This window comes from Bacillus rossius, chromosome 6, assembly GCF_032445375.1.
Source record: "Bacillus rossius redtenbacheri isolate Brsri chromosome 6, Brsri_v3, whole genome shotgun sequence".
Classification (NCBI taxonomy): Eukaryota; Metazoa; Arthropoda; class Insecta; order Phasmatodea; family Bacillidae; genus Bacillus; species Bacillus rossius.
The window spans coordinates 26,920,928-26,946,984 of NC_086334.1; the positions used below are offsets into that span (position 1 = coordinate 26,920,928).

Below are 26,057 nucleotides of genomic sequence, written 5' to 3' on the forward strand. Positions count from 1 at the left end.
AATATCATGAAATTGCATTCGTTAATTTGACTGCAAAGCATCTATTTGTAAGATAATAAAAACAAATATATACACACGCATAATACTGTGTGTGTTAAAGACGATCTTCCTTATTGAAAATTACATGGGTTTTTCAGAAATAATATTTTTATGAATTAAATTTATGTGCCTATAAATATTTTTTTTTCGTGAAAAACACTGTTAAGGTATTGGTCAATAGTTTGAGACTAAAATTTAAAAATCAATAATACTTCAAGAAAATATATACCGATAAATGGTTGAACACACAACTCACTGACTGATACACACTTAATTCAAATATTTTATGTACAAAAACAATTTTTTTAAAAATGTTTGAGATTTATTTATAACTTGTTGGAATGATAATGATACAGTTACTAAAAACTAAAACGCTAGAAAACAAAAAAGAAAAATTTTTTCAAAACTCCGTTCCCCCGGAGAAACCCCCGGAATGGCCACCGCATGGGGAGCCCAAGAAAAGAAACGAACTCCCCATTTGGAAGCCACCTAGCAGGTTTTTTTCTGTTCCACCCACCGTTTCTTTAGTAGCCTGACTTGTTACAAAGGATTGTATTCCTATCAGAGAAAATGCCACCATTTAGTCTGGGCAATCCGCCTTGGAGGAGCCGGGGCGCGAACCCAGGTCCTACAAGTCATAAGGCAGGCGCTCTACCCCAGAACCAGAGTGGTAGAACAGATACTTGCAGTCTTCTTAACACTGACATTATGTTATTCCACGAGTTTACTGTAGTTTCCTGTGTCAATAACACGTGCAGTAATATCTAAACTCGGTAACGAACAAATTTATAGATTCTTATGTGCCCGTTCAGCATGAATTGTGTAAGTTCATAACAGTGAAATATAATTTGTAAAACTAGTCTGGCAATTTTTTAGTTGATTTTCTGCAAACAAACTTACAGTCCCGCTGTACAATAATTGTATATAGAACCATAGACTATTAAAAAAAAAAAAAAAAATGTAAAGAGCCTGCACTTGCACTGTCGATGGTAAAGTTATTTTGAAATAAATGTTAGATATTAAAAGAGTGTTTAGTTAAAATATGTGTGTGCTTACAAGCATAAAGTTATTGTATAACATTTTATTTATTTGGTTTTAAAGCCACAGAAAAGTTAACCTTGTTATATCACTTTTGGCTTTTTGTTTTGTTTTACCGTGCTTAATAAGCGCAGCTAATACTGGAAAGCTATTCAAACAAGGGTGTACAAATAACGTTTAAATATTGGAGGTACTGGGACAACACAAACCATAAATGGTAACACTATTTTGTAGTGATAATTATTTTCATGTAAATGTACAAATTAACAAATATGTAAGTTTGTATGAATATTTCTGTTCCATTTACAAAGAAAAATTTACGGTCCACAACGGCAAACAGAATAACCCAACGATGAAACTTAACAGATAAAAATTAAAAAAAAAAAAAAAAAACAACGGCTATACAGAGACGCACAGGTGAACCCAGCGATGTTACAAAACAGCGACGACAGCACAGACAAACACCGTAAGCAACAGTTGAGCGACAAAACAAATAACCACAACGATGGTAGCACATTATAACACTGTATGTTTTTCCCAAGACAACAGTTGCGACGTTTCGGTAGAGAGATCTATCCCCTTCTTAAGGCACAAACAGACGGAGGTTTCTCGTTACATACCGTTTAATGAGTAATAGTGTATGTCCGAATCTACATCCTGAATTAATTTACCTGTTATTTAAAATGTTGTTAGTCGGTTGAAATTTTATTCAACGAACTACACTGTTTTTGAAATTCACTTAGATAGGTACTGACTTTCTTTAAACAGATATGTATTTTGTTTTGTTTTATGTGTATATTTGTTTACAGTTCTATTAACAAGGCACAGGTATAAGTGCAGAGAAGCTTACTCAAAAGAGGAACCTGTTTCTGTAACAGTAAGTATCAAGAACGTAGTAAAAAAAAAAAAAAAAAAAAATGGGGGGGGGGGGGGGGAGGGGGTAGGTTGGCCAGATTTGTTTGGACAAAAAAATTTTATTTTACAAAATTTACAATGGCAGGAGTTTCAAAAGCTCTTAAGGGATCGTCAAATAGCCTAAAAATGTATTTTCAAGCATTATCTTTGTAAGAGTTTTTGGAGGAGTGACTGGTTCTGTCCTCCCCTTCCAGAAATACTGTTTACACCCATGGTAAATGTGTAAACAAAATCACATATAGTTACACACACTACTACACGATTACATCAAAAGACGTGAATTAAAATTTCGTGACTGTAATTTATGATAGTTGTACTTATAATATTAGATGTCAATAATTTTTCAAGACATGCGATAGCCTACTTGGAGTACTATAGTCTGAAACTATGTATATGTAATATAATGCAATTGTCGTACACTCACGCCTGTAGCATGAGGCATCACTACAAGGCAATCTGAAGATGAGAGAAGATACATTGTCGAAGTTTATGGACCTAGTCGTAAGACACTAGATTAGTATCCCAGAGAACACTGGTTCAAATCACGGCTGGCTTTTGTCATATCGTTTTGACGTGAAGCGTCTCTAAAATCAAGAAAAACATACGGTAACAGAACAGACGAAAAGGTATGTATAACTATATAGGCTTAGGCCTGAGACACATTTAAGGGTCTTCCCTGCCTAAACCTCCCAAATAGGTACACTTAGTTTTAATTTAGGTAAGGAAAAATATTTTCAGTGTAGCTCACGACTCAGACGTGATAGCGCGGTGATCCGTGTGTTTGTGTATAGAGAACCGACAACACTGGGCAATACAGATTGTACGTTCATCAAATTATTAATTTTGATATTATGCCTTCGTCGAATATTAATTGAAATGAATTGTAAGCTACCATTTAGTGTCTGTTTTGAATTAAAATATTTAGTACGTAGACAATGTCTCGTTTTTTATTATTTTTATTTTAAACCATTACACTAAAAGCGACTCGCTGACAAAGAAGTTTCACTTGAAACTAACGGCGGTTGGCAGCCCCACCGATTTTTTCTAGAAAGTTCCTTTCACATTGTCGCTCTTCTGTGGCGTTGTTTTTTGCACTGACCTCGTTATTAATATGTTTACGGACAAGCAAGAATTTTAGAATAAGAAAAATAATAATATCGGAAATAGGTTATTCTCCTGGCAAACAAATATAAAATTGATTTCAAGGCTTTCATAAATTAATATTCTGAAATGATTTCGTTGTCATTGACACAGTTAAAATATAGGCCTAATGCACAATTACTTAATCAATAAAACTTAAACAGCAGACATGAATTGCTCTCACTATTCCGTATTCACATTTGTGATTGTTTTGATCTATTATTAATGACAATTATTGTTTTTCTGTACATTTATATGTTAAAATACTTTTCTAATGGTTTTCACAGCACATGCTAAAAACATAATGCTGGATTCGCAATACCCTGTAACAGCCCAGAGATAACAAAAACAACACCATAGCCATTAAGAAGTAAAGTCGTAGTGAAGTCAGCCCACGAAAAGTGAAACCCAACAGCCCATCAGAATCATAATGTGGGTATTATTAAAGATGTAGTAACGCAAACATTTTTTTTTGTGAAATAATTCATGCTTAAGTTTAGTTTATCGTTCTTTTGATAGACATGACGTAAAATAAACTCAATTGAATTGCCACCTCAGTACTATAGATGACTATACACCTGATAGTGATAATCTGTCGTGGCATTTCAAGCATATTATATAAATCATGAAATATTTTACTTACTTAACCGCCGCGTCGGTTGTCGGGTAATTTGTGATTTTCGGTCACTAGATTGCATTTCATTTCAACTAGTGACGTGGAGTTAAAACATTAACTAGAATCACAAGACTTTGTATGCTGCTTATTTATTCAAATTATTTATAAGATAATAAACATAATTTAATCATGTCGTTCGAGTATTATGACTGCATTGTCTCGTTTTAACTTATGATAGTTTTACATTATGGCACCTTTCCGTCGCCCCGCGGCGGAATTCTTCGATTATGGTAGTCTTCCAGTATGGCCCCGGCGAGTGCACACTACACGCTCGCCCAGACTACCTTACAATAAAATACAATATTAAGTTCCCTTACACTTAAATCGAAATAGCACATGCACATGAACGACAGATGTTATGTACCAAACAGTCGTTAGAATGGAAGAAAAAATGAAATTCGAAAAATTGTGCGTGTATTGTTATCGATATTCCTGAAAAATGGGTTATATTATATTTGCAGTGTGTGAACAACTGAGCTCTCGGTATATTTCATTTGGCAGAAGTAATTTCACGAATGGAACGGAAATGTGTAAATACGGTGCTATAATCTGTGGAATTCTCAGAAATTTCGAAAATATGGCGGACCCGCGTGATTCATCCGTATGTATATAATTTCGCGAACATTTTAACAGTACATATAGCCTTTAATATTTTATGTTATAATTTACAACCAAAAAAATTAATAATTATACATTAAATAATACACATTACAATTTTGACAATCCTTAGTTAATAATGAAATTTAGAGATAGCACAACATTCGACATACTGTAAATATACAAGAAATTATTAGCCTACATATATGCAAAAATTTCGTGATGAATTTTTTACTGTTAAATTTTAAATGTTGAATTAGCTTAACAAGGTTAAGGTTTGTTGTAGTAAGTATTTACAGAATGATTTCTGTCGTCTAAGCAAAAACAAATGTACATACTGTTACGAACGTGGGAGACAAGGCCGCGACGCGCGCCAGGTGCCTGGAGGCCCCGCTCGGCCACTGACGTCACGTGCGCATGCCTTCAAGGATTACAGCGGCCCGGCCTCGCCATCTCCCCTGACCCCGCGCTCTCCTTCCTCGGCGCCTTATCCGCCTGGGGATCCCGCGTGGAGTGGCGTGAATATGCACCGTCATTCTGGATGCTTCGAGCGTCGGGTTCGGCCCGGGATGACGCGACACGTCACAGCCACTCCAGTCCGTTCCAGAATGAAAGCCAAGGGTATAGAAGCGGCGACGCCGGCCTCCGCGGAAGTTTCTAGGGGTTCGTACAGACGAGTTGCATGAAGTAATGCTTCGGCGAGGAGGACGATAGACCCCTCCTGCAGGCGGGCGCATGCACGGAGCGACGGGACCGTGAGAGAGTGACCGAGTGGCGCGAGACTGTGTGTTAGTGTGTGTGTGTGGACAGGTGCGTGGTGAGGGGCGAACCGCTGTCGAGCCTAGCTCCAGTGAGGAGTGCGAACTGCGGACCTGACAGATATGTAGCGATTTGTGAAAAGACATTTTTTTTCAGTGCAAGTGATTTGTTAACAGAAATTAAGTGTGGTGAATTAATTAGTGATGTAAATATTATTGTAAATAAAACTGTAAAAAAATTAACTGGGCTATCCTTACGAAATCGTTTCCCCCACTCGCAACAATACATATGATTACTAGAGAAATGTTACAGGTTCAGCGTTGCGGCATTTACATGTGACGCGTTCGGTGCTCCTGTTGTTCAGCTAGCCCTGAGAAATCCATAGTACCATCTTGTTAAACAAAATTATAGTTATGTTTTAAAAAGCGGGGGAAATTTCTCAGTTGTTCCCTAAAATGAATATTTTCGTATAGTTATCACGCTCGACATTTTAATAAATAATTGTACGTTAAATTTCGTGTAAGAGTTTCGTATAATAAGTTTATTTGCAACATTAGAACACATGAATTTGCTCGTTACAGAGATGATATGTTGACACATCACTGGCGAGTGCGGAAAGACTCACTGAAATATATATATTTTTTGTTTTGTTTAAGAGGTCCCAAGTTACTGCGCTTGCACAATTAATAGTTATCCAAATCGAAGAAACCATTTTCTGCTACTTGTGTTTTTAGGCCCGCTCTAAAATGACACGGAAATGTTAAAAAAAAAAAAAGGAAACTGATCTGGACCGGCCAGATATTTACGTTTCACTATCAGTCTGGCGCTTGGGTATATAAAAGCAATGTTGAGTACCCAGTCGTTGAGATGTATGGTCGTTAGTACCGACTCCCCACCGGAGCTACTTTGGTGGGGGTGTGGGGGTTGTCTGAAGACTTTACAGGCACCTTTATCACCGATAACAACTTAAGGGGATGATATCATAAATTATTTTGCTCTTAATATTTAGTTTTTTCTTGCACGTGGTTTTAAATAAATTCATAATATAACCTAATTAAATTGGTGATAGGTTTTCTGTACTAAACAAGTCCTTTATTTTAATGGTCTTTATTGAATTATTAAAAGTAAATTTTTTTTGGCAATGGCAGCATGTACTGAAAGCATGAAATCATGTAAAAAAAAAAGAGTTTTAGATTAACCGATAGTATGTAAACTTGGTTTTAAAACTCCTTATTTTAAGCACATATATCTAAATATATATAACTCAAAGGTGACTGACTGACTGACATAGTGATCTATCAACGCACAGCCCAAACCACTGGACGGATCGGGATGAAATTTGGCATGCAGGTAGATGTTATGACGTAGGCATCCGCTAAGAAAGGATTTTGATTAATTCTACCCCCAAGGGGATAAAATACCACTCACTGACTCACTCATCACGAGATCTCTAAAACTATACACCCGATTGACTTGAAATTTAGCATAGTTACTCATTTTGTGATGTAGACGCTCACTTCGAACGGATTCTGCGGAAATCCGATCCCAAGGGGAGTTTTGGGGTCGTAATATATCAAAATTTCCAGTTTTTGTAGGAAATCACCATGGCAACGGCTGTTGCTTTGTTGATGCTTCATTCGTCACTATGGCAACGACTATCTCATTGTTAGTGCAGTCCTCATCACCGTTGAAATTTTGGCGGGTACTTTAAATATCAAATATTGCCCTTTTTTCAAGTATATTTATTTTACAGACTTGAAACATCACAGTAATGTACATTTTGTTACGCAGGATGACATTTTCCGAAAATTAGATCCCATGGGTAGTTAAAACCAGGCAACAGTGGGTACTTTGTCTGCATGAGAACAGGATTTTGCATTGTTCATGCCTACTGCGTCTCCATGGCAACGGGCATCGCGCGGCAGTGGCGTACCCACAAGGAGGGGCATGTATAATGAGCGGCGCAAGAGTGATCTGCCTGTAGACTGCCGTAGCGAAGTACGGGTACATCAGTTGTACGTTGCGTGCACGAGTCGGGAAACCATCGGTGCTATTCATTTTCTCTCCGGTACATTATACAGCATTGTAATAAATATTCACTGAATTTTTTTTTATTTACCATTACTGTAAATGGGAGATGTGGCATAATTTTTTTCCATTAGTATAGCCGTGCGAAGCCGGGTCGGGCAGCTAGTAATTCATAAATAAATAAAAATTATGTTGTCCCAAAACCCTGAAAAATTCAGGTTTCTATGGATTTTTATAACCTAATTTATATTGAGTTAATGATTAATATACTAAAAAAAAGTTTGAAGACGAAGTCTACGTTTGAACGTTTAATCCAAAAGTGTACACGACATGATCTCATGTTTCAGTACATTCTACGATGGTCATAAAATATTTGCCTTTACTTAATAATAATCTGAAAATAAGGGTTTATTTAGTTAAAATATAACATTTTATAAACAGTTTAGTATGTTTCTCATATTAATTTATTTTAAATGATGTAAAAAAACACGAACTATTAGAAGAAAAAAAAATTTAGGACAGTACCCCCATAAACATCGAACTAAATGTTATGAATATAGGTGAAAATACGTTTGGCTTATATCTAGTACCAAATCATCATTGCTAGCCTTCTAGAAATGACAAGAGTAGCCTATATCCGTAACATAGTACCTGGAACTATAACTTATCACGCAATAACTGTCGTTGAACACCAGTCCTTCCTGAAAACGAACTACCATTATCACAACACACAAATTATATTTAAAAAAAATGCAGTTTTCAACTGAGAATAAATATATGAGTAGTTTATGTGAATAGTATAGGTAGGTTACATTGTTATGACGTGTTCTCCAGCGAAAGGTTGTACTGGCTCAATATTTTCTTTGATGCGATTCGTTTTGCTTTATTCTTCTTGTTTGCAGAACCTGTAAAACAAGCAACAGTAACTAGAAAATGTGGCACAATATGTCGAACACAAACTTGGCGTGATAATTATAATGCGTCAATGTTTATCTCAGGAAAATATACTTATCTATGTCACAATTGCAGTATGTAGAAATTTCATAAGACTGTTACTAAAAACAGAACTTAGAATAGTTGAAACTTTTCAAGCATAAAATAATTAAATATTAATTTAAAAATATATAAATATTTGGCTGACTTTTGGCGTTTCCTTTCAAAATTATCTCACAAAAAATTAAAGTAAACTACGTTATTCACCAGAGAATCATCCAAAAAAGTCTACCACTAAAATTTTATACGTATAGTTCATTTATCCGGAGTTGATTATTCAAAATTACATGTTCAATAATAACATGCTAATTCACATTCTAATTAATAGTGATAGATCACTAGCCTATATTGAACATGTCTAGTAACAAACAAACTCAAGGAGGTATAAGGTAGGCGTCACCATATAGGTTTTTCAAATGTAAGCCAAAGCTCGAAGTAAAGTTTCCCCATTAGTTACATTTTGCGGCTCGACATGGCGTAAGTGTTAGCTTTGGGCACATCCTGATGTCGTCATTCGTGGACTGGTGTGATAATTATGGCACTTGTATTTTCTACCATGAAGTAATCAGCTGTTACCTCTAGGCACTGATATGTAACTAAAAAAAAAATTGTAGCAAACAAATTACAATTCCAAAATGGCGAGACCTTATTTCCTTTACAACCACAGTCTTACGTGTACGTATCATTCACAAGGTAATCATACCAGAGGCTAACATTTGCGGTATGGACACATATACTAGAGTTAAGATTTTTTTTTGTATTTTTTCTTTTAAAGTTTGGTCTAGTGATCCAAATACCTCAAGAATGCAAATATGTTTGTTTTATTTAAACAAATTGTTTGCCACAAAAATTCTTACAGTTTAATCTAGCGAATGAGGAGGCGAAATTAGCAAGCTGAAATTAAAAATAAAGAAAAAAGGAATACGACAATATTGAAAGAAAATCAGGAATCGCTAGAATCTGTGAGACGAATTAAAAAGAGCGGAACGCGAAATGTCGAACCAAAGTGTGAAAGAGATTAGAATAAATACTGCCTAAAACAAAATGAGTTATCATGTTGGAAGAAATAAAAGACGAACTTGGCAAAAAAAAAAGAGAATAGAAATTTTTAAGTAACTAAAAAATATTGAAATCAGTTAATTGAAAACTTAAATTGACTGCCAACAAATCCACGTGCTATGCGTAAAGAACGTTTCAAATCAGTGTTAAAATGCTGAAGTTATTTTTAACCTTTTTACAGTTGATGATTAATTAGCGTACAAACAACGAAAAGGGAATAAGGAATAAAAACCGGAAAAAAATAAAAGTATAAATGAAAATTTGTTGGATAAATTAAAAGCTAAGAAAAAGAATACTAGCTTATTAAAGACAGCGAAAAAAAAAAGATAAAAGTATAAAGGAAGAGACACCAAGGAGAAGAGTTAAGGAGAATAAAGTGGCACCTGTTATACCAAGAAAATTAAATATCAGAGAAGTACATGTAATTTAGATGTACAGGATTGATTACAAAACGAAAAGCGCCGAGAAACGAAACATTAGTTTTGGCAAAACATATTCAAAACATAATAAAGTCCGGATTCACTAAAAAAATGAAGATGCTTACATTTGAAAAGAAAAACTGCGAAAAAGCAGCTGTGCTATCGTTCTACAAAATATTTAGCCATTTTACGATTTATTGGAGCCCACAAATTATCCTTGCAGGCTTCGTTGTTCCTTTTTCCTTAGGAAAATAATAAATGCATGACACTATGATTACATGTGTTTTTTTTTACTCGAAAATGTTGCCAAAGGTGAGGTTTTTAAGTGTTTTCAACGCATAATATAACTATATATATGATTTTATCAATTAAATAAAAGTTTATTTAATAGTTTTATGATGACATTAATGGTTTTACTGGTTTTACGATCAAGGCTATATAAAAATTTAATAATGGCTCCAAGAAACTTAAAGGCAATATATGTTTCAACCTGAGCATGGGCACAATGTAAATAATCATGTAGTAGGATATAATTTGAAATAAACTATTTTTATAGTCTTTGTTAAGATATTATTCATAATAAATGTTAATTTGGTTTTTCAAAAATATTAGAAACTCAAGTTTATAAAGGGTTTCGAAATTTATTTATTGTTTTATGAATACTATAGTTTTACGATCAAGGCACATAAAAACTGTTTATTCAAAACAGTATACCATTAAAATATAAAATGTCTTTTAATTTTCTCAGAAACACTAAACAAACTTTTATGAAATATGTAAATAAAAGTATTGCTATAATTATATTATTAAATTAAATAATTGAAAAATAAAACTGGATAGCCTTGATGGGAGACGAGTGATACGAACACTTTATTATGTTTAATTATAATTTTTGTATTTAACATTTGGGTGGTTGGCAAATTTTTCCACCAATGAGCCAACCAAAAACCCTTTAATCACCTAATAATGACAAGGTTCACGTGCAGGTGACATTTGACATTTAATTATGTGACAGAGTTGTGACTTGTTTAGACGGATACAAATTTTACCCATGAATTAACCGGGACTCGAACCCAGAACACCTCGCACAAAAAGCCGGCGTGCATCCAACTGCGCTATACGGAGGTCGAAACCAACCGAAGACGATTCGTCTTAGATGACGCAAATGCGCATTTGAAATTTTTAAAAAGGATGTTTGAAGGTGCGAGAGGGAAATTCAAAGATGCGCGAGGGACATTCAAAGGTGCGTGCGAGAGACGTAGAAGATGCGAGGAGTTTTAAAAGATGCGCGAGGGAGTACTGAAGGTGCGCGATAGGGAGATTTGAAGGTGAGAGAGGAAGATTTAAAGGTGCGTGATGGAGATTTGAAGGTGCGATAGGAGGATTTGAAGGTGTGAGAAGAAGATATGAAGGTGCGTGAGATATTTGAAGGTGCGATAGGAGGATTTGAAGGTGAGAGAGGAAGATTTAAAGGTGCGTGATGGAGATTTGATGGTACGATAGGAGTATTTGAAGGTGTGAGAAGAAGATATGTAGGTGTGTGAGAGATTTGAAGGTGCGATAGGAGGATTTGAAGGTGTGAGAAGAAGATATGAAGGTGTGTGAGAGATATTTGAAGGTTTAAGAGGGAGATTTGAAGGTAAGAGAGGGAGATCTGACGGTGCGAGAGTGAGATATGACGGTGCGAGAGTGAGATATGACGGTGCGAGATGGGAAAGTGAAGGTGCGATGAGAGGATATGAAGGTGTCGAGAGGGAGTTCTGAAGGCGAGCGAGCGGCGTACCGACGGCGTTGAAGCCCAGGGCCTGGCAGTGCACGATGAACGTGGTGGCGCCCTCGGCGCGCGCCAGCGAGCTGTACTTGGGCGGGTCTCGCTGCAGCTCGGCGCACAGACAGCGCAGCCGGCCGGTCGAGCTGTGCAGCTCGCGAGTCGGGCCCGCCAGCGCAGACACCTCGTCCAGCCTGCGCCACGAGCCAGTCATTGCTACCTCACTCGTTTACATTTTCAATTGTAATTATATTTAATTACAATACGTTTTGATAATATATTTTTGACGTGACAACGTCTAATAAATCGATGAACGCCGGCTGCACGCACGAAAAAGGATGACTCATTGTCCCGTTACGCTCATTGTACGCTTGCGCACACAGATTGGAAGAAGTTAAATAGCAAACATGTATAAAAGTTATAGTTAAAATAATCTTTTCGTTAAAGTAATAAACATATTTGTATTAATGAGTGCAAATAAAAGTAAATTTATCAATGAAATTGTAGATTTCATTTCACTCCTTCTTTGTACCCATACAAAATAGTGATAATTCAATAAAAATGATTCGATTTTATTCATAAAAGTATGCAATCATTTCATCAATGTTTTGTTATGACGTTGTCACGTTAAACTATCGTCCGTAAACCGACTTTACAGACAACCAATTTTTTTTTAAATTTTACTCCTTGTCGATATTTCCAAGACCATAACTTGGAGTCTATAGATACATTTTATTACAGTTTTAATAATTCTGAGATAACCAATTATTTAACAGGAGAAACTCTATGTAACAGTAGGTCATTATTAATAACAAGGAATTTGATAAAATTACGTGTTATACCATAAAAAATAATATTAAATGATAAAAAATTTTGTTTGACAAAAACAGTTGAAACCAAGATGGCGTGTTTCAACTCAGACTACTTAGAAATAAAAAAGGTAATATTATCAGATGATGATCTTGACGAAATATAGCAGGAAAATGTGTTTCTAAACTACCCAATCCAAAATTTGATTCATTTAATACAATGTTTCACTAGGGCGCACTCGAACAAGGACGGTGGTCGTGGCAGAAATATTGCTTTGGAAAGAGAGAATAAATGCTGGTTTAACTGCACATCGAGAACTGAGGACGAGACGCGCTATATAAGTGGATAGTCGGACGGGACATAGACCAACAATCACGTAGCAACAATGACATGTGCTCTTGTTTGCAATCGAGACGGTCAGAAGCAACGAGATAAGATAAGTGACAGACTACAGATAATATATTTTGTTGACTATGCACGTGAAACGGTTTGTAGGCAAAGGAAAACTGTTTAGTCCGAAGCCTGTTTTTTTTTTTTTTTTTAAACTGTTCAGCAATATATATTTTTTGACGTGACAACGTCTAATAAATCAATGAACGCCAGCTGCACGCACGAAAAAGTGTTCCGTTACGCACATTGTTCCGTTACGCTGTGTCCCGTTACGCTCATTGTACGCTTGCGCTGCATATATCTCTCTTCCACTCGATTGTCTGTTGCGTCCGAGGAGAAGAAAAACAGCGGCAGCACACAACTTACATCTACACGTGAACTGTTTCGTCGACTGTTTATAAAGTGAAGTGAAAAGTTAATGTGGTTTTCATTGCTTATTACAAAAACAATTTCGGCAATAAAGGTTAATTATTCTTGCATTTTGAAAATCTGAATACTAGTATAATTTCAAGTATTTATTATTATATTATTAAAATAAAAATGATTCAATTTTATTCATATAATTATGCAATCATTTCATTAATGTTTTTTTATGACGTTGTCACGTTAAACTATTGTCCGTAAACCACCGACTTTACAGACAACCAATTTTTTTTAATAGTCTATAATTCTATATATATATATATATATATATATATATATATATATATATATATATATATATATATATATATATATATTGTACTGCGGGACTGTAAGTTTGTTTGCAGAAAATCAACTTAAAAATTGCCAGACTAGTTATACAAATTATATTTCACTGTTATGAACTTATTCAATTCATGCTGAACGAAGAACATAAGAATCTATAAATTTGTTCGTTACCGAGGTTAGATATTACTGCACGTGTTATTGACACACGAAACTACAGTAAACTCGTGGAATAACATCATGTCAGTGTTAACAAGACTGCAAGTATCCGCTCTACCGCTCTGGTTCTGGTGGTAGAGCGCCTGCCTTGTGACTTGTAGGACCCGGGTTCGCGCCCCGGCTCCTCCAAGGCGGATTGCCCAGACAAAATGGTGGCATTTTCTCTGGTAGGAATACAATCCCTTGTAACAAGTCAGGCTACCAAAGAAACGGTGGGTGGAACAGAAAAAAACCTTCCAGGTGGCTTCCAAATGGGGAGCCCGTTTCTTTTCTTGGGCTCCCCATGCGGTGGCCATTCCGGGGGTTTCTCCGGGGGAACGGAGTTTTGCAATTTTTTTTTGAGGAAACGAGCCTGAAAGCCTCCAAGCTATCCTATATTCACATAGGTACTTCTGAAAACCTCATATGGTTTTCTAAAATATTCTCACTAGTTGAAATCACGAAAAGTTAGGTCGTAATTCGATGCAGTGCATACCACAATACGGAGTGAGTCCGTGCATTTGAAAGACACTGATCTCGAACTTCAGAGGACCTGGTTTTGAATCCCGAGGGGGCCGTATTGGTTATACGCAGGCAAATGCTTCCAATGTTCCTTACTACAGGATGGGGCCCATTTGATTGTGTGGTCGTGTGTTGCCGTCTCTAGCGACATCTTTGATTAAGAGATATTGAGCCCAACTTAAATAAAAAAAAACCTTCTGCATTAAAATTCGTACATACAAAGTACTATACAATTTTTTAATCTCATAAATCCACAAACCGATAAGAAATTTATCGGCCGTTTTTCGACAGTTCTGTTTGTCACCAATCCACCGAATGTTAAGCCCACGAATTTATCACTGTGTCACTTTGCCACGGGCTGGTTTGCAGCGCATACCTAATTTTGTGGCCACCATTTTTGGTAGCTACTAGCCCGTGGCATGTTCATTTCATGAAAACATGTCTTTGGCGACACACGACACAATTCTAATATTTATGTGCGAGACTTCTTGATAAATGAAAAAAAGCTTTTGTGTCACTGATGTTGTGAAATGTTACCGTGTCGTTTTGGAATAGATTAAGACCACAACAAGACTTAACCATGTTGTTTCTGTGAATGAATCTCTATATTAATAAACATATACCTAAAGTGCATACATTCAGTTTGCATTAAAACACCATCTTCCATCTTATGTTCCTGTTTCATAACAGATATATTGTCGGCTAACATTGGAAATTACAAAAAAAAAAAATAATAATAATGGATTTTCATGCCTGGGCTAAGATTTAATAATTGCAAGTACGTACAAGGAAAACCACTGTTTTGCCTTCAAACTAGTTAACAGTTTTCTAGTATTTTTTTTTCTTAAAAATAATGGAAGAATATTCGGCAATCAAAAAAGTTAATAAAATTACCTGTAAGAAAAGTGCACTCATTCAATAAGAAAGAAAGAAAGAACGAACGAACGAAAGAAAACAAAACATTTCCGCTGTGAATCGTGTGCCTACAGTACACGAGGGGTGTTTTTTTTTAAAGTAAGTACTGTTTTGAAATTCGGCCGCTGCTGCACCGCGGTCGGCATTCCGTACATGCGGGCTGTGTATCTACACCTTGTGGCAAGCCAGAGATGCCATTATGGAAACATTTGAGCGTATTTACGTTTATGAGTATTTAAATTGTCTCCGCCGATGGAGGATCCCGCTGACTGCAATATACGCGATTTGATTCGTTTTACTAGCTCTAAAGACGCGAAAGTGGCTGAAATTCATTGTCATATCAGTATAAGTGTATGAAAAAAAAAATCATTGTGCCCGATGGAACGGGACGGAAATGAGTTAGAGCTTTTAAAGATGGCTGCACGAATTTTAATGATGAGGAACGAATTGGTTGACCTTCTGTAATTACTGAAGATTTCGTGCAGAAAATTAACGGAAAAGTGAAAGAGAACATAACTTTTACGATTCCATCGTTACCTGATGAGTTTTCTCAAGTCTAAATGGTTGTTAAATAAGCCGGCATACTTCTACGATGATGGAATTCAATAAGTTGATTGTACGTTACAATAACAGCCTTAATAATGGTTGAAATTATGCAGATAAAGTTGATTAAGGTACAGGCAACCACGTAAAAAATATAATTGTTAACAAATGCCAAATTTTTTTTAACTTCAAAACGGCACTACTTAAAAAAAATCACGTCTCGTACACGTATACCTTTGTGTAAAAAAAAAACCAATCACGAAACACTGACGATTGCCGTAGTGTTTTAACTTTCAGCTAGTCTCAAAATATTCTCACCAAAAAAAAATGCATGCCCCTAAAATAATGAGTAACTGACTGATGACCATGTGGCTGTTTGGACTTGTAAATAATGTGTGTTAATTTAGAGTATAGTGTTAGAAACGTTTGAATTTTGAACTTCCCGCGCTGCTTGATAGCTGCCAGCCAATGTGGGTAGCCCTGCAGCCTCCGGAAACGAAGCAACAGTTGTTGTTCAACCATCATGGCGGTAAGTTGTGCTGTCGTGCACTCTTGCTGCCAATCGAGTCGTGCGCGAGTGAATCTTTATTAATTGTTTCGTTTTATATGGATTTTACAGTCTATTACGTCTCTGGACAAAACAGTGGCCGCCGGGTTTTTTTTTTAAACCGCCACGGCACTGGAAAGCTTCGGAGGAGGACGGAGACTCACTCTTGCGGCGTGAACGTCGTCAGCCCGTGGGGCAGAGTCTTGTCGTCCGCCTTCTGAGACAGCAGCTCCAGCATCTTGGCCGCAGCCTCGTTCCTGGCGCATTTCTTGCTTCGAGCACAGCCCGTGGTCGAAACTGGAAGCAAAGCTCATGACCAGAGACCTGTAAAATTTCGCGATTTCAAATCCCTGAAGGACAGACTCCATGATCCTCTACGCACTCGTGCAAATTACATCTGCTGATTGGTTACCGACTCGTAACACCTCGTTGACTGGAATGATCGTGATTCGCTAATTCTTCTGTTAAAGATTTTTCATTGGCCCAGAGTCCTTCAGATAAACTGTGGCCCAGTCACTGAGGCAAAATAATGTCAAAATTATTTGGACTCTATCCTATCGCGAAATGAATCCGCGAATTTTACAGGTCTCTACATGACAAAAATGACTACACAGTAAACTTTAATTTTTGTTCTTGTACAAAAAAGATTCCTTTGAGAACCAGTTTGTTACACTACAAGAAAGATACTGTAATTTTGTACAACACATAGCTATGGATATTTTTTTTGGCATATATTAACAAATAGGTTTTCGAGATAATGCTGAAGTTTTCTTACGAAAATTTGCGCATAATTTTATATTTTAATTCATGTTTCATTCAAGAATATATATTTTTTTTCAAACCATGGAAAATATAATAGAATATTCAATAATTTGAATGCTCATAAATGTGCGAAGTTTTAACTGAAAAGCTATTCAGGGAATTATTTACAAATAACTAAGTACGTACTAGTACAACCCAAAGGCTATATGCCCAGGTAAGACTCGGAATCCAGTATTACTGCAAACACTATTTTGTAGCGAGTTTTTTTGTGTAAATGCACAAATATCTATAATTTTGCACAAATATATCTTTGGCTACTGGTTTCAAATGTGACAGTACTGAAAATTATTTTCTGTGCAAAGTGACACGTACAGTCTGTTCCATGCTTAGATCAAATGTCGGCGGCTGTTGCCAGATTTATACTATCCAGCTTGTTTACTGTTGTTGTTTCATGTTTAACTGTGATAAGTTTTAATATTTTTGACGTGACAACGTCTAATAAATCGATGAACGTCGGCTGCACGCACGAAAAAGGATGACTCATTGTCCCGTTAAGCTCATTGTACGCTTGCAGCGCATCTATCTCTCTTCCACTCGATTGGAACAATCATCGATTTGACTTTTTCGAGGCACATTAAACTTGAAACACTCCCATTCGTTTCCTACTTTTCCTATCATCGTCCTATCCTTAACAGAATAACACAGATTGGAAGAAGTTAAATAGCAAACATATATAAAAGTTATAGTTAAAATAATCTGTTCGTTAAAGTAATAAATATATTTGAATTAATGAGTGCAAATAAAATTAAATTTATTAATTAAATTGTAGATTTCATTTCACTCCTTCTTTGTATCCATACAAAATAGTGATAATTAAATAAAAATGATTCAATTTTATTCATAAAAGTATGCAATAATTTCATCAGTGTTTTGTTATGACGATGTCGCCTTAAACTATCGTCCGTAAACCGACTTTACAGACAACAAATTTTTTTTTAATTTTACTGTTTGTTAATTTTTTATGACTATATTTTATTTACTATCAACGACTTCTCCGTTGCATTGTTTCGTTCTGAGCAAAGTAAACACACAAGTGGACACACTAGTAAGACTTAACCAGTTATTGAATGTTTCGCCAATATACCAACGACTATTCTTTCGGATTCAAGTTCAAAGTGAGTGAACCCAGCGTCTGAAAAAATGCGCGAAGATGGCCGTAAATTGACGAAGATCCCCCGGATCATTCGTGAACCAGCGAGCTTCCGTCAACTGAAGGGGGGAAGATGTTTCAACCGCAGGACGAGGCAGGAAGAGCGCGTTACCGTCCAGTCCGTCGACGGCGCAGTGGCAGACGTGCAGGGGCGAGGCGGCCCCCGGCCTGGGGGGAGTCAGCCTGAAGCTGGCCTTGAACCCGTGCGCCGCCAGCCTCTTCTTCAGCACCAGCACCGCCGACTTGGCCACGGAGCTGGGGCGACCCTCGTCCTCGGTGTTCAGCGAGCTCTCCTGGCCACAGCGCGCATCAATGCACAGCTCGTCCGTTCAACAGTGTCCATAGTGTTGGTTCAAGCAGGGGCGTAGGAACCAGGGGGGACAGGGGGGACGTGTCCCCCTGAACTTTTTGGGTGGAGGGGACTGTCCCCCCCCCCCAACTTTCTAGACCGTAATATTTTTATTCTATAATATTATTCCGCCCAACTTTATTTGTAATTTCTTCACTCTCAAATTTTATCTTATGGAAACAATAATAATTTTAACATCGATGTATCCAATGGTTAGATACAAAAACTGCTTAAAAAGCGCTATTTTGCACTTTTAAAATCAAAATTTTCCGGTGGAGGACCCCCGGACCCCCCGTTATGTAAGAGGGGAATGGGTTTACATGACATCAAAATCATTATTTGTCCCCCCCAACTTTATGAACACAGCTACGCCAATGGGTTCAAGGTCACAATCAAACAGTTCCACAGATAAGCGCATGCGCGAACACTGCTTTGTTGTTATTCTCGCCTGCAGCGCCACTCACGCAAAATGGCGACTCCTGTGGGCGTAATTAGCAGAGGGCGAACCTGTAAACTTTATTTGGCAACAGGATGGAGCCCCTCCCCATTTGAAATCTCTTTCTGAGAGAGTATTTGAACGTCCGAGTCCCTGGCCGTTGGATTGGTCGTAATGTTCGAGACAACAGAGCTTTTTCTTTTTAGCTGGCCTCCACGTTCACCTGAAATTGCGCAATGCCAATTTTTTTTTTGCTTTGTGGGCTTTACAAAAGATCGTGTCTACGTGCCACTGCTAACTAATGATTTTCCAGAGTTGAGACACAGAATTTAAGAGGCTATTTGCTTCAATTACTCCTTGTTAACCAAAGTGTGGGAAGAATATTGGACTTTAGGTCGTATGTGTGCCGTGTAACAAAAGGTGCACGTATTGGACATTTATAAAAAAAATATTTACCTTCAACTCGGTGTATGATTTGTTGTACATAGTGTGAATTAAACTGTTATAACATACCATTCAAGCTGGGACATTATATTATGGACATCCTGCAGTTTACATCAAAGACTGGGCGGGGCAGTAACTGTGTTGGTGAGGCGGAATGATAAGTGCGACGCTCGCTGGTATTTTCTTCGTAAATAAAGTCAACTATGAGATTTGAGCGTTAACCATAACATGATATGGTGGAGAAATAAAAATGAAATGTTTAAGGCAAGTCCATTGAGTGCTTTCAATAATTTGTGCCGGGCGTTTCATACCTAAAGATGACTCTGAAAACGCAGAACTACTAATCATCGTCCTCAGCAGATTCTTTCTTTCACGTAAGCAGTTCAAAGAATTTTTTAAGAATATCTCACTTATTTACTAAACTATTTGCTAACCAAAATATGTGAACGTTTTTCATATCTTAGATCTTAGTGTTGTCGGACACGTTTATGGATAAGTTTGTTGTTAAAAGTTTATTCTAAACAAATACCTAAAACGTTACCGCGGTCATAACAGTAAATGTGACCTGTGAGTTGTAAGGTTTCCTGTGAATTATACTGGCGAGGGACTTGCGATTCTCGTCCCATATTCAGGGTAAACCCGAGCAATAAAAATGCACCCGGGAACTCAGCAACAGGCCAGCCGTGTAGCGACAATACTGTTAGAAATCACAGTAAATTTTATGTACTTATCAACGAAGAATTTTTACTTAAATAAATAAAGATTTTCTCCACGATTTCAAATAACTGAATCCTCGCGGGAACTACGCGGTATTACAACTTCCGAATTGTATGTTTAGTTCTGAACAAAGATAGACACACACTTGGAGAAAAAGTAGAGTGTTCTTACTGTAAAAATAATTCTTTTGACGTGACAACGTCTAATAAATCGACGAACGCCGGCTGCACGCACGATAAAAGTGTCCCGTTTCGCACATTGTTCCGTTACGCTGTGTCCCGTTACGCTCATTGTACGCTTGCGCCGCATCCATCTCTCTCTTCCACTCGACTGTTTATAAACTGAAGTGAAAAGTCAATGTGGTTTTCATTGCTTATTACAACAACAATTTCGGCAATAAAGGTTAATATTTCTTTCATTTAAAAAATCTGATTTCTAGTATTTATTCTTTTATTATTAAAATAAAAATGATTCAATTTTATTCATAAAAGTATATGCAATCATTTCATCAATGTTTTGTTTTGAAGCTGTCGCGTTAAACTATCGTCCGTAAACCGACTTTACAGACGACCAATTTTTTTTTTTTTTCGGGATCACGTTCGGAGCGTCCGCGAATGAACGAAGATCCCCCGGGGTAACTTGTAACCGGCATCGACCGAGGAGGAAGGAAGGCGCGCTCCCTCACCGTGGACGTGACCGTCTCGTCGGAGGACGCCTCCGACTCGGCGAAGAGGCCGAGGAAGGACGGCGACAGCGAGCAGTCGCCGGGGGTCTCCGCGGCGGGGGCGGGACGACCCCTGACCTCCTGCTCCTCCTCCTCCTGCTGCAGCAGCAGCAGCCGCTCGTACTCCAACTCGGCGTCGCGCGCCTCGCGGTGGTCGCTGGACGACGCCGCCGCCTCCGCCTCGATGGCTCGCATCTCGCACTCGGCGCGCCGGCACGTCTCCTCGATGCAGCTGCGGATCACGTCCAGCGCCGACGGGGTCTCCTCCGCGATGCCGTCCAGCCGGCTCCTGTGCACGCGTACACGCTCTCACTTCCTTAGCCGCCTCACGTGAGTGAATTTAGCCTATACGATGAGCGCGCGGCATGAAGGATGAAAGAAGGCTACATAAAAAAAGAATTGAAGGGGTAAGGGAGCGTTCAAGTATTACGTAACGCAATTTTTTGATATTTTTTACCCCCCCCCCCATGTAACGCGCCGTAACGTTTTTCTGTAACCCCCCTCCCCCTTAGTAAAACGTTACGTGACCCCAAGTGACCATTTTTACCTAAAAGTCACAATTATGTGGTGTAACGTACCGGAATAAGTCACTAAAATACCTTTGTTATTGTTTTAATCGCGTTAATGTTATTTATTAACATTTGAAATGTCTTGTTTTTAAAAGCAAGAACTTTCTAATGTTTTTTTTGTCCTATTAAATTTTTACTACTCAATCATCCATTTAGCAATCATACATTAAATTTAAGTTATCATGCCATTTGAATTTTCGATAAAAAAAGTTTTAAAAAATGCGTGAAAGAATCTGTCTCTACGCGACCTTTCTGAAGGGTTAAAAAAACAAAACAATGTGACGTAACGCGTAGGTCAAACCCCTCCTCCCTCCCCTGTAACGCATCGTAACGTTTTACAAGACCCCCCTTCCCCCGAAATTCGTTACGTAATACTTGAACGCTCCCTAAGTGGATTAAGGTGTTATGTTACATTGAAAAATTTGCACCAAGTCCAGGGATGAAGGTGCATTCTATGTAATGGTAAACGCACCTTCCCTTCTAACTTAAAAAAAATAACATGGTTACTAATTGATAAAGGTGCTATGTACAAATAAGCAAGTAGCAAACAAATTATTTTCGGAGCCTTTTTTCCTCAAAACAATAGTTTTGTAACATAACACCTTCATCCACTTGCCCCTTCGGTTGTAGGTACGTGTTATTTTTAATCGTATACTTAAATGATTGATTACGAATACCGGTATATTTAATTGAAAAAATAATAATATTTTTAATGTGAATATTAGTCATGGAAATAGTTTTTACTAACATTTTTTTTCTCAAGTGGTTATGTTCCTCTATGTATGTACAACGATGTCAGGTTGATTGTAAGCTGGCAGGGAGTGTATGTGGAAGAGTTTAGTAGTCTCATGGCCGTTTTTCACGGGACTGTCTGCGAGGTTGTGTTCCCGTATGTGTGATTTATTTGCGTTATAAATTATAAAATATCATACTGCTGTTTAATAAATAATTAAAATAAATAAATTAGAATAATAATTCATCATATTTATTGATTTTCATTATAAATTATAATGTATCTCGAGTATTTTACTAAATTAAAAAAATTATACACGTGTTTAAATTCTTTATTTATTAAAATTTTTAATTGTATTGAATTTTCATTTAATAAATTTTATGAATACGATGATTTTCTTTCAAAAATACTCATGAGTACAGTACTGTTACTTTTCATTCTATACTTTTATGAGTACAGTACTTTTTTTCCCCGAAACTACTCATGAACAGTACAGTACTTTCACCTTTAATTGTATACTTTGATGAATACAATACTTTTCTTTAGAAAATACTCATGTTTACAGTATTGATTTATTTCATTTTATACTTTTAGCAATACGAATATTTTTCTTTAGAAATAATTCCAAATGAATACAGTATCGATAATTTTCATACGATACTTCTATGAATACAATACTTTTATTTCAAAAATACTCATAAATGCAGTATCCATAAAATTAATTGGTTACTTATATGAGCACGATAATTTTCTTTAGAAAAAAAACTTATGAGTAGAGTATCGATAATCTTCAATTGGTAAGTTTTATGAGTACAGTATCGATAACTTTAATTCGGTAAGTGTTATGAGTAGCCTACTACTGTATCGATAACTTTAATTCGGTAAGTGTTACGAGTACAGTATCGATAACTTTAATTCGGTAAGTTTTATGAGTACAGTATCGATAATTTTAATTCGGTAAGTGTTATGAGTACAGTATCGATAACTTTAATTCAGTAAGTTTTATGAGTACAGTATCGATAACTTCAAATAGGTAAGTTTTATGAGTACAGTTTCGATAACTACAAATTGGTAAGATTTTTGAGTACAGTATCGATAACTTTAATTCGGTAGTAAGTGCAATGAGTACAGTAATACAGTAAGTGTGACGAGTGCGGGTGCCGCGGTACCTGTAGGCGAGCGGCGGCGTGCGCACGGGGAACTCGAGCTCCTGGGGCGCGGCGTGGCGCGACATCTTGCGCAGGGGCAGGTCGCACGACGCCCCCTCGCCGTCCTCGCCCTCGCCCTCGCCCTCGCCCTCGCCCTCGCCCGCCGCCACGCGGCCCTCGGAGGCCGTGCACTCGGCCAGGATGGACGACGTGATGCTGTCCTCGTCTTCCGCCGAGGCGCCCTCGGCTCTCGTCGGGCCGGCGAGTTCTTGAGTGCATCCAAGCCACGTTTTACTTTTTCATTGAAAAAAAAATTGGTTTCTGCGATCCCTTTTGTATTTTATTATCTGTTTATGCCCTGGGCGGACAAACGAAAAAACAAGCTTTGCAATAAAATATTTTAAACATGTAAAAAAAATGCTTGTTTTTTATCTAAATAAAAACTACAGTTTTATTCGAGCTTGGTGCAATTTTGTGGACATGAACTCGACGGAAAATTCACGGTATACCTGAGATTTTAATAAAACTACCTTCATTCCCCTAAATAAAGCCTCTTCACCCTGTGCGAAACCCGGAAACGCCATGTACTTTTAAGTTAGCCCTTTCAGTCAATTCGTCCACTGAAGTGGACAATTTATATATCAATGATACACGGATTTAATCACACCTTGAATATGTGTGTTAATGTGTAGGCTATCTAAATTTTAGTGGACAGCGTACTTAATGGATATGAAATAAATTTTATTTCGCTATTGTGAGTTGTTATGAAATAATCATACATTAATATTATAATCGTAGCGTAAGCTTATTACCACGTAAAAATAGTTTACTTACAATAAAAAAAAATTAAAATGAAGTATACCTTAAGAATGGTCAAAGTATGGCTGGAAGGGTTAGTTTATAACTGGGGCTTCGAGTGAAATATACATACTGTAAAAATACCTCAGGTGACGCGTCCTTCTAGATTCTAGCGGGCTACTTGCATAACGACTCGGTTACTTATAAAACAGAGTCCTGCAGAAGTCTAGGATCGATCCCAGACCTTCAGCATGTGAAACTAGCACCTCAGTGAACACACCCTTAGTGGAGGATTAAGTGTAATTAATTTACAAATGGGTTCATACAGATATTAACACACTCTTTGTACTGTTCTTCAAACTACTTCCGAAGTTTCATGGTGCAAATATATTTAAAGAATATCAGGTAAAGTACTTCATGGGGTGATATATTATGTTAAAGAACCGAGGATTTAGAACGGAAAAAACTGAGACGTTTATTAAAAAAACACAGAGAAATAGTATTTTGTGGCCGCGAAAACATATGTGAGTCATTATACACTCTACCAAGTATTTTGTGGTAACCAAAAACAATTTTGTGATGAACACCAGGTGACTGTCACTAAAAAATGGTTTATTTGGGACTGAATTTATAAATTTTCTGTCACCTCAAAATATTTTTTAAGTCACTAGAATCGAATATAAATTATGTACCAAATTTGGTACCAAACAAATGCGATAAGGCCTGAAAGAAGACAAAAGTGTGCGTGGAGTCCACGCACGACAGAAGTGACACTTCTTGCTTATTATAGTATAAGGTAGAGGAAAAATACGTAATTCTCTTTGGTTAGGGTCCAAAATAAAAAAAAATGAGATAATTCGAGCGCTAAATTATGCTATAGCGAAATTATGCAAGTGTGATATTATGTATGTATGCAAGTATGCAAGTTTGCAAGTGTGTAAGATTGCTTGAATGCAATTATGAAAGTATGCAAGTGTGCAAGTAAGAAAGTGTGCAAGTATGCAAGTGTGCTAGTATGCAAGAATGTAAGTACACAAATGTGCAAGAATGTAATTTTGCAAAAATGCAAGTGTGCAAATATGCAAGTGTGCAAGTATGTAAGTGTGTAAGTGTGCAAGTATGCGAGTGTGCAAGTATGCAAGTGTGCACATGAGCAAGTATGTAAGTACACAAGTGTGCAAGTATGCATGCGTGCAAGTATGTAAGTATGCAAGTGTGCAAGTATGCAAGTGTGCAAGTATGCGAGTGTGCAAGTATGAAAGTGTGCAAGTATGTAAGTACACAAGTGTGCAAAAATGTAAGTGTGCAAGTACGCAAGTGTACAAGTATGCAGGCGTGCAAGTATGTAAGTATGCAGGCGTAGTGTGCAAGTATGCAAATGTGGACGAGTGCAACCGTCCACGAGGCTTCGAGAGCGTGCTCGGACTGTACCTAGGGGGTCCGGCCCGACCCACTCGCGGTCCTCGGGGCTCGCCTCCACCAGCCCCGGCGCGCCCCCGCCGCCCACGGACCAGAACGTCTTGCCGGAGCGCGCCGTCTGGCAGCGCGCCAGCAGCTTGTCCAGGAACTTGCCGGCCCTGGCGACCAGCGAGGTCATCTCGTTGCTGATGCCGCGCACGGCCAGGATGCTGTCGAACAGGCGGTCCGCGCAGGGCTGGCGACCTGCGGCAGTCCAGCAGCGCCTGGCGTGCCAGGGAAACTCCTCAGCGCTTACCACAATCGTGTCAATACGTTGATAACCCCCCCTCTCCATCCGGAGGCTGCTTTCAATCATGGTGGCAATAAGTTAGAGAAGTGTTTGTGCGTGCAATCTTTGTCACGTTAAAAACTGAAGTCGACCAACTCATAGTCCATAGTCACTTATGGAGGAGACACTTCGACTGTAGACAAGAGAGATTATGGTAAGACCAGAGCAATAGAAAATTAAATTTATGAGGAGAATGTTGGTAGTTACAAGGCGAGACGTGATCAGGAATGAGATGGTGCAAGCAAGAGTGCAGGACTCGAATGCGATCACGACGATAGAAAGAATGAGATGACGTGGTCATGTGAAGAGAATGGGGAAAGGAGAGGCTGCCTAGGAAAAAGAATGGAGTTGAAGTA

The 26,057-nt window shown here is 37.8% G+C and overlaps 1 protein-coding gene across 1 annotated transcript in view; it reads right to left on the reverse strand.

Moving 5' to 3' along the window:
* Nucleotides 1-7,948: 7,948 nt before the first annotated feature.
* Nucleotides 7,949-26,057, reverse strand: part of LOC134533407 (uncharacterized) — a 97,648-nt gene continuing 79,539 nt past the window's right edge. Inside the window, exons 2-8 of the mRNA XM_063370929.1 lie at nucleotides 25,386-25,616; nucleotides 23,178-23,424; nucleotides 20,668-20,995; nucleotides 18,149-18,329; nucleotides 16,229-16,361; nucleotides 11,447-11,625; nucleotides 7,949-8,097 (exon numbers count right to left, since the gene is read on the reverse strand). Coding sequence (XP_063226999.1) covers nucleotides 8,009-8,097; nucleotides 11,447-11,625; nucleotides 16,229-16,361; nucleotides 18,149-18,329; nucleotides 20,668-20,995; nucleotides 23,178-23,424; nucleotides 25,386-25,616 — 1,388 coding nt within the window. The 3' untranslated portion in view covers nucleotides 7,949-8,008. The remainder of the gene's footprint in view (nucleotides 8,098-11,446; nucleotides 11,626-16,228; nucleotides 16,362-18,148; nucleotides 18,330-20,667; nucleotides 20,996-23,177; nucleotides 23,425-25,385; nucleotides 25,617-26,057) is intronic.